Source organism: Aplysia californica, unplaced genomic scaffold, assembly GCF_000002075.1.
Source record: "Aplysia californica isolate F4 #8 unplaced genomic scaffold, AplCal3.0 scaffold00005, whole genome shotgun sequence".
Taxonomy (NCBI): Eukaryota; Metazoa; Mollusca; class Gastropoda; order Aplysiida; family Aplysiidae; genus Aplysia; species Aplysia californica.
Window position 1 is genome coordinate 400,400 of NW_004797275.1, and position 9,471 is coordinate 409,870.

Genomic DNA, 9,471 nt, shown 5'->3' on the forward strand with positions numbered 1-9,471 from the left:
TTCCGAGCGGCCCAAAAAATACCCCTCGCGCGGAGGCCGATTTCCGGCACAAGGCGCAGCGGGCGATTGGCATTGCTACACTGTTATTAGATGTTTTGCTTATTGTGGACGGTGACCAAGATTCAGACATTATAACACTTTTATTTTCTCGTACTTTCTTCTAGAGGTTCATTTTTTTGTGTTGTATGTCTGCAGTTTTATGATTTTGTTAACCCTGTATTGTAAGCAAGCTGTTCCAAGCTGGGGGGATGAAATTTTTCGAGAGAGAGAAAAAGAGTTTCAATTCTTTAACAAATTGTTCCTATGTTGTGAATCTTTTTTGCCTTTTTTTCATCATTTAGAGTTTTAATTTGGACGAAATATTAAGTGATACCACAAATGAAGAAACTGCAGTACAAATGCTGGCTGACATATATTATGTCAATATTGGAGGCAAGACTAATCTAAAAAAAAACAGGACTACAGGATAATTTTTTAAGGGCTTTGTGATAAATGTTCTGTTGAATGTATTTTAGACTCCCGAGAGATGACTTAAAATGTTTGGTTGTTAGAAAGAAAATTTAGGTGGGTGGTTGGCGGGTGCTCTGGTGTGGTTTGCTCCTTCTTTCCTATCAAACATCTATCGTCCTTTTCTCTCCTCCTTTTTTGTGTATGTTACTCTCTTGTAACACGTCTATTCTTCGGCACTTATATGACCTTATTGTGTTGCAAGTGCCGTAAAATGCTTACTAAAACTAAAGAAAATTTAGTGACATTTTGATGTACTGGTAGTTTTCAAAACTTTTTGTGTTGGTTTTTAATAGTGGCAACTCAGTGTGCTTTATATTTTTTGTTAGTTCCCTGTGCTTCTTGCGACTCAGTGGACTTTTTAGTTTCTCATGCCCGGTACAAGGAGTTATTCCCTCCACTGTCACCAGCTTGCTTTGTATGATGTAGAAGTGAAGATGTGAAGTTTTGCCGACCCCCCCCAGGGCGGTGCCACTGACTGAAGTGTCTTTAGGCCATTCCCAAAGGGGGGACATTTCTGACATCATTTCTCGTTCATGCACGGTAGAACTGTAAATAGGCTGATTCATCATGTCAAGCTCATAACTGTGCCTAATATGCAACAGGCAACTGCTGCTTTTTCTTTCCTAATCCTTACTATTGTCATTTTCCTCTACTTCTTTTGTTTGTTTGTTACACTTTCATGACCTGCTATTTCCGGAGTGCCTTGATAGTCGAAGCAGACTTTGTGCTGTTGAAGCTAGAGTGGTGAGCAGAGTGTCTGGTTCCCTGTAAAGACTTCTCTGATGACACCCATCCCTTGGCGCTCATATGACCGTATGCAGTTGCGAGCGCCTTAAAACCCTCTACTAAAACTAAACTAAAAGTTTTGCCTCTTTTTGTCCCTCAGGGCACAGCTGGCCCGCATGAGACAAGAGAGGGAAGAGTCTGACCGGCTCAGGAAAGACCTGGAGGAGAAGGTGCGAATCATGGAGGAAGAACAGAAGCAGAGGATGAAAGGTGGGATCTCTTTCTGTGGAGGTTTTGTTGTTTGTATTCTGGTTCGGTGATGATGGGTGGTTGGAAGGAGTGGTGGGTTTTACTTTATTTTCCTTTCGCTGTTTCCGTTTTACTTTTTCGCTACACCAAGTGACCATTATTGCATTGTTGTACTTCTCTTTGCTCAAACTCTCGTTCTTCTGTCAAGTTATAACTGTTCGTGAGTGGTTGGCAGGTGCTCTGGTATTATTTGCTCCTTCTTTCCTATCAAACATCTATCGTCCTTATCTCTCCTCCTTTTTTGTGTATGTTACTCTCTAGTAACACATCTTTTCTTCAGCATATATATGACCTTACTGTGTTGTCGGAGCCGTAAAACTCTTCTAAATCTAAACTATAACTGTCCGTTTGTAGTGACAGCATTGACAGTGCATTTGTGTGTGCTCTAAAAGTTTTTGCTTTACTTTAGAACAAAGCTCTGGTCAGTTTCACATTGATTTTGTGGGTGGTCTAAGGAAACAAATAATTTCATAATTTTTCTCTCTGGCTCTGGTGTTTGTTTCTTGTTTTTACTTGCTCTAAATGATGTTAGTCATGTCAGTGTGCTCCTCTTACTTATAACAAAAACCCTTCACAAACAATACCATTTGATTTTGTAATATTAGAAAAAGATTTGAAAATGTTTTCCTTTAATTGTTGTACCTTATGATGAGGGGTATAAGATATCGTAGGCAGGTTGCTAGGGTTTACACATGATTATTCGAGATTAATGCGGCCTACTTTTGTATTTTTTTCTACTCGTTGGCCCAGGAGTAAGTCCGGGGTGGGTGGTTGGCGGGCGCTCTGGTGTGGTTTGCTTCTTCTTTCCTATCGAACATCTATCGTCTTAATCTCCCCTCATTCTTTTTTTGTGTCTGTTACTCTCTTGTAACACTTCGAATCTTCAGCACTTATATGACCTTATTGTGTTGCGTAAAACTCTTACTAAGTATATCCGCGTAAATGTTTTATGAGAAAGGTCAAGCTAATAGTGTGGTGGTTGTTTTGTTTGCTCAGAACTGGAAGAGCTGCAGGGCATGATTCGTGACCGAGACGAGAAGGTCGCCGAGCTCACCCGGCTCAGAGAGGAGCTCGACTCTGAGAGGAAGAGGGCCGAGGAGCTGCAGAGGGACATTGAGCGCTCACACGAGATGGAGCAGTCAGAACGGGAACGCCTGGTAAGTTTTTATAGTTTTAGTTGAGTTTTTACGGCGTTCGCAACTGCATTTGGTCATACGAAGAACAATTGGTAGAGACCTAAGTAACTTTGAATATCTGCAAAAGACAAACAAAGGCGGAAATAATGCTAAGTGACCATAGCCACCCATTGACCTGGGAATTTCAACTATTGACCCGCAGTAGACGATACATTTCCAAAAAAGCAAGAACAGACAGATATACACATTCATTCGTACCAACTGCAGTGAGGTTACTGAACACACAGTGCTACAAATGAAACAGAGAGAGAGAGAGAAGAATGTTTTACGGAGCGGGTTGTCCCAGCCCGTGAGACATGTACTTACTAAGCCTAATGTCCTATCTTGTTGTGCGTTTGCGTGAGTGTACCTTTAGTAACGTCTGCTGCCATTGTTAACGACCAAGACAAATATCTCCCGGCGAGATGATTAAGGATAGTCATTGTCATTGTCATGAGCACCAGCACCTGGTCAGTATCTCTGGTTTTGTGGCAGGGTTGTCAAAAGGGGGAGTAGTCGGAAGAACTTGGTCCTTAGCTTTTTGCCTTCAGATATTAAGACAGGTGGCAGAAGAACACTGCATCTTGTGGTTGCAAAGTTACTTTTACACTGTATGGCATCAGACAGATTAATGTTCTCAAGGTTTTAAAATTTTGTTGGAAGTGTGCTATGTCTGTTGATGTTTGAAGTCTCTTTGGGGGGGGGGGGGTGGATGGGCTGATTTTTTTTAGGTAAAGTTGCCAGGGAGGCATATGAATGGAAATAATGTTATTTTTGCTTTGATTTGTCTTCTTTGGAGGTTGTTTGTCTTTTGTGATATAACTTGGGGGGACAGGGGGGAAATAGATGTTTGTTTCCGTAACGAATGCCGAGACTAGTTGTTTCTCTAAAATAAGCAAATTCTGAGATTAGATGATTCTGTAAAAGTGGTGAATGGTGAGACTAGATGTATTGATTGATTATTCCCTTCCCCCCAGGCTGCCGAGCTGTCTGCCACCCAGGCCTCTTTGCAAGAGCGCCTGACGGAGATCGAGAGCAAGGAGGATGTGGTGTCGAGCCTGCACGAGGAGCTGGAGTCGGCCAAGCGCAGTGCGGAGGAGAAGGAGAACGAACTGAGCCGCGTCATGATCTCCAGCCAGCAGCGGGAACAGGAGCTGGAGGCCCAGCTGTTGGTGCGCTCGGAGATCAACGACCACCACGACGAGGGAGAGGAGAACGAGGGCGACGACAAAAAGGAGTTCGGTAAGCTTACGCCCCCTTCTCTTGTTCGTTCATTTCTTACGTCTTCCCGTGGGTTGGAGATAAGCTTTCGCCGTTCACTTGTTCTTTCATTTCTTGTGTCTTTCCCTGGACTGGCATTCACTGCTACTTTCATTTCTTGCGTCTTTCCCTGGATTGGAGATAATAAGCTTTCGCCATTCACTGGTTCTTTCATTTCTTGTGTCAACCCGGAGTGTTGTATGTTTCAGCAGTGTTACTCTAAGAATGGCAGCACTTCTTCAGTGTCCTCTGCCTCATCTTGTAAATAGTGGGTGGTTGGAGGAGCCACTGGTAGGTCCTACGTCTCTTCTTGCTTTTTCTTCTATTGTCTGTTCGTGGTTGGTTGGTGGGTGCTCTGGCGTGGTTTGCTCTTTCTTTCCTATCAAACATCTATCGTCCTTATCTCACCTCCTCCTTTTTTGTGTATGTTACTGTCTTGTAACACATTATTCTTCGGCACTTATATGACCTTATTGTGTTGCAAGTGCCGTAAAACAATTAGGGGGGAAAAAATGATCTTTTCTGCCAAACGTTTTTCCTGCTCTAAATGGGTGAGGAGGTTTCTAAGTCCAAAATAAACATCTTCTACTAGTGCTCAAGCTTGCAATCACTGCTCCCGTGAGTGATTTGTTTGTATGTCCCTTTGGTGCTAAACATGCGTGTGTCTCCTTTTGGTGTTGCAGACGCTGACTTGACCGTGCATGAGGACGCTCATTTGATGCCTCGCCCAGAGGAGGATCGTGAGACACAGCAGAGCAAGGACAAGAGGCTCCAGGAGCAGCTCAGAGTGAGTTTTCTAACAGTTGCTCCAACATCTCAAACATTCCATCATCCAGACACTTGCATTCTGAATCTCTTATACTTTTTTACACAGTTTTACTCTCTCATGAGCTCTTCAAAAGTCATTTTTCTCTGACTACTCTTACTCTCTAGCATAAATTTTCAAATGAGTCTACACTTTCATCCCTTCAAAACACACACACACACTCACACACTCTTTCATCTTCAAAACATTTGCTCACTCTTGCATACAGACCACACTGTCTTACTTTGGAATATGCAGCTCCCTCTCATATTCAAAACAGTTGCGCACTTGCCACACTGTCACAGCATTCACGGACACCTGCAGACACTTACAAACCTTGTTGCAACTCTTTGCATTTTCCTTATTTTTTTAATTAGAAAATAAAATTTGGTTTAGGCATGAAAAAAAAAAGATTCTGCAGTAGCGATATGGTTGATATTGAGGGAAATGAAAATTCAGGGTCTACTGGTAGGTCCTACTTCTTTTCTTTTCGCGGATGTTCACGCACTAAAATCATCATGACCGTTATCATTTCGAAGTACTTCTCTTTACTCAAACCAACCGGTCTGTCTATGTGTGTGGGGGTTGTCTGACCTTGTGCTGAGCAGAGTAAGCCTGATTCCCAGTGTAGACTTCTCTGTTGACTTCCACCCTTTGGCACTCATATGACCTTATGCAGTTGCGAGCACCGTAAAACCTAACTAAAAACAACAATGACCTTATGTTTCCTCACCACCCACAGGCCCTGAAGGAGGACCTTGACCTTGAAAAGACCAAGTCGACGGCCGTCGACCTGTTGCACCAGGAGAACCAGCGCCAGGGACGCGACAAGTACAAGACGTTGAAACAGATTCGCCAGGGCAATACCAAGCAGAGAGTGGATGAGTTTGAGTGCATGTAAACACCACAGGACACATATATACACATTAACATACACAACATATAGGGGTGTTCAGTGGTTGACTCTGGGGGCACAGCCTTTGAAAGGGGTGGGGAGGGGAGGGGGTGGGGGGATACTGGGTTGGTAGTCATCTCTAGCCTAGGCACATCATATGTAAGCATTTACTACCTTGGGTGTGAGAGCGTGCGTGCGTCTGTGTGTGTGTGGGTGAGTGCGAGTGTGTGGCTGGACCATTGAGCTGGTGTTATTGTCTATGGGTTTTTGTCACCCCCTTTACCTTCAAGTCCTATGAATTTGAATATGATTGGTTTTGTTTTGTTTAGGGATTTTGTCATTTAGTTTATTTCAATTTCTGTCTCTTTTTTTTTCTTTTTTTTTTTTTTTGGTCCCCCAGTACCCCCAAGTCCGTTTCTGTTTGGACAAGTCTTAGGATTTTGCCCTAAGTACTCGTGTAAAATAATGGCTGCAGCTGTATGGTCTCCTGAGAACTGTTAGTGTCAGTTTGTCTGAAAGTGGACCCAGCTCATGGTCATAGCTAATTATATCAACCGTAGCTTGCTGGAGTGTTACCCGACCTTTGTATTTCGCTTGTTATCCTCAATTATTTGCTCTGATGATGATGATGATGATGATGATGTGAGTGGAAGCTGGTGACTGCATTGTTTTCAACCTGGGGGTTCTTTTTGATTTATCACGTTTGTATATTGATCTTTTTTCTTTTTTTTTCAATATATGAGTTGTGTTTGTTGTCATTTTAATTTAGTTACACGATTGGTACTCGGATTCCTTCTGTTTGTGGTGCTTGTGTGTGTGTGGCCAGCAGTGAGAGTCTTCACCAGTGTGTGTGTGAGTGTATATGTGTGTGTGGGAGTGAGAGCGAGGAATGGTGATTGTGGGTGTACTGTGTGTTGTGTTGCGGGTCTTGACTAGGATGAAAAAAAGAAGCAGGGGTGGACTGATTGCCCTGCTGCTGAACCTCTCTGGCTTCAGGGGTTGCCTGCAGGAAATGTGTAAAATTGTGGTCATGACTTACATCTGCAGTTGTCATTGTTAGTCTGAACATGTTGTTTGAAGGGGGAAGGGAGGGTGTGTGTGGGGTGTAGCAGGAGACAGTGTGCCACGTGCTGTCAAAAGGACTGAGACTAAAGGACAGTTGCAGGGGGGGGGAGTCTTGAGCATTGGAGGAGTTATGGATGAGGCCGACTGGCGGAGCCACGTAGCTGTTAATCTGTGGTGGTGGTGGTGGGTGAGGTACTGCGACGGATGGATGTATGTGGTACAGGGTAACCACCTCTCATACCCCTCTCTTTCACACCCCTCTCCTCCCCCCTGCCTCTTGGCCTCCATAACCTGCTGTGGAGAGGTCTGGCCGGGTTATCGGGGGCGGTGTTGACAACCTGTTTGACGATCTTTCATGTACAGAGTGGCTTCTGGCCAGTTTGTTACTGCATTGGGTGGTATTTTTTATTATTTTTTTTTACCCCCTTTTTTCCATTTTTTCCCCCCCTTCCCTGGAGGGGAACGGGCTTAGTCTGTGTGTGGACCGTTTCAGGGTGTTGGCTGTTGCTTCCAATGTAGCACACAGTTTTGTTTTGTGTGACGATGTGATGTATGTGAAGTCTCTCGTCATCATTCATGGTGTCTCGATCATTCCCAGCTGTAGTTTCTGTAGTGCTTGCCACCAGTGTGTAGGCGCGGGAGTGCTGGCCGGGGAGGCGGAGGGAGGGGAAGAGAGTTTCGCTGCTCGAGCAGATGAACGACCTTCGTTTCTATTCATCTGAGTGGTTGTCGGGCTAGCTAACTGGAACTGTGGTGTTAAGTTTGTCGATACGACCACGTAGCTGGATGAGCGAGCGAGCCTCGAGGACGGGCTACACCCTGGTGCTCTCTTATTGTATGGGGGATGGGTGGGTGTTACGATCAATTTGTGTACCTGCAACAAGTCTTTATGTAACTCTGTAGACTGCGGAAAGAAGAGCCTGTCGTCTATGCCTTTCCAGTGCTCTTGTTTTTGTGTCGATGCACTGGCTTGTTTTTTTCAGTTTGTTTTTTTGTTGTTTTTTTAAATGTTTGTGTGTGTACGTCTGTGAGCAACTTGTTTACATCTTCAGCTTGCTTGTCCTTCCTATGCTGAGACTTGCCATTATAGTAGTAGTGTTATGTCCCACTAAATGTGTGTGTGGGGAGGGGGGGGGAAGAACTGTGGTCACGTGTGGCTCCCTGCCTCTGGTCACGTGTGGCTCCCTGCCTCTGGCCACCAGCCCACCCGCCCACCTCTGCTGCCTTTGTGTATTCCTATGTTGATTGGTTTTGTACAGCGTGTTGTGGCAGCCTGTGTGGACTGATGGGGACTTGTGTTGGGTCGGCTTGTTGTTGCTGGGCTTTGTCACTTTTGTGTGTCGCTTTGTGCGTCACGCAATGTGTCACCTTGTGTGTCACGCAGAGATTTGATACACATCACGCAGAGATTTGATACACATCACGTGGAGATGTGTCGGTTTGTGCGTCACTCCCAAATGTCATCAGTTGGAGGGGGCCCTTGGCAATCCTCTCACTCCGCAGATACCGGCAACGTGAACTTTTTGTTGTCGTGAGATGAGATGTAAAGAAGTGTTTTCAGCAGTCCTACCTACATACCTACCTCACAAACCCCCCCCTCCCCCCTCGGGTAGATTGGTTCATAAGTCTGGGGGCTTTTGTGAAAGCTGCTAGCAGCAGCAGACATTGGCACAATAGGGTGTATGTATGCCTCCAACACGGAGGAGCATTCTCTACTAAGAGGACTCTGTTGTCCTACCGCAGGGGCCTGAGTGGGTGAGCGAGTGAGCGGTGCTACTGCTACTACACAGCGGTGGGTGAGGGGGGAGTTAGAGCGCAGCAGTAGGTTGTGATGGCAACATGCACGCACGCACTACCCTGAGGTGGGTCTGTGTCTGTGTGCCTGTCTTCCTCTGCCCTCGATGCATTCCATAGCCTGGAAGTAAGTTTTGTAGCCATGGTGGGCCGCGGGTCCTCCCGTATTGTGTTGTAGCCAGTGCGGGCCGCCGGTGGGCTGACTTACTGACCAACCGACCCGTGTGGCTGCCGTCTTCTGGCCTGCTGGCCGGCCCGTATGGGACCCTGTCTCTAGCTGTGACATCTTAGTCTTTCTTGTATGGCATCAATCACAAGTGTACTCATCACCTTGTTTTTTTTGTCTTTGGGAAGTTTTGTTTGTTTGCTTTTTGTGTTATTCTATTTTTTTTCCAAACAAAATTTTAATTACCTGGTTTGATAATTTTGCATTATATATATTATAATTTATCGACCAATATGGGGAGTCACTGCAATTTTGTTAAACTCTGTTTAAGGCATGCAACATATCAATGTCTTCTCATCTGCTCTTCTTTATCTCATCGCTACTTTCTCTCTCTATCTGCTCTTCTTTATCTCATGGCTACTTTCTCTCTCTATCTGCTCTTCTCTCTGGGACTTGCTGTGTTGTTTGTCTTTGTCCAATCAATGAAAACAGAAACAATGTTATCAAGAAGTTTCATCAATGTATTTTCTACTTAAAATAGTCTTGAAATAAAACAATATTTATCTTCCATCATGTGTTTTCTTTTGGTGTATTCTGTGACTGGTCATTGTGTTGTGCTTGATGGTTTTTTTTCTCTCCCTGCCTCCTGCCTAGCCCCAAGTGCTTAAGAGGACCAGACAGTTGTTCAGTGCTGAGAGGGAAGCTACAAATTTCTCTCTCTCATTTCTCCACAGATTGTCTCGTGTTTGTCTGTTTTTATCTCTCT

General features: G+C 44.7%; 1 protein-coding gene across 1 annotated transcript in view; it reads left to right on the top strand.

Annotated features, from left to right (window-relative positions):
* Positions 1–5,686, top strand: part of LOC100533392 (ezrin/radixin/moesin) — a gene marked incomplete in the record, with an annotated part of 15,150 nt that extends 9,464 nt beyond the window's left edge. Inside the window, 5 exon segments of the mRNA NM_001204678.1 lie at positions 1,395–1,506; positions 2,542–2,702; positions 3,698–3,962; positions 4,664–4,767; positions 5,528–5,686. Coding sequence (NP_001191607.1) covers positions 1,395–1,506; positions 2,542–2,702; positions 3,698–3,962; positions 4,664–4,767; positions 5,528–5,686 — 801 coding nt within the window.
* Between the last annotated feature and the right edge of the window lie 3,785 nt (positions 5,687–9,471).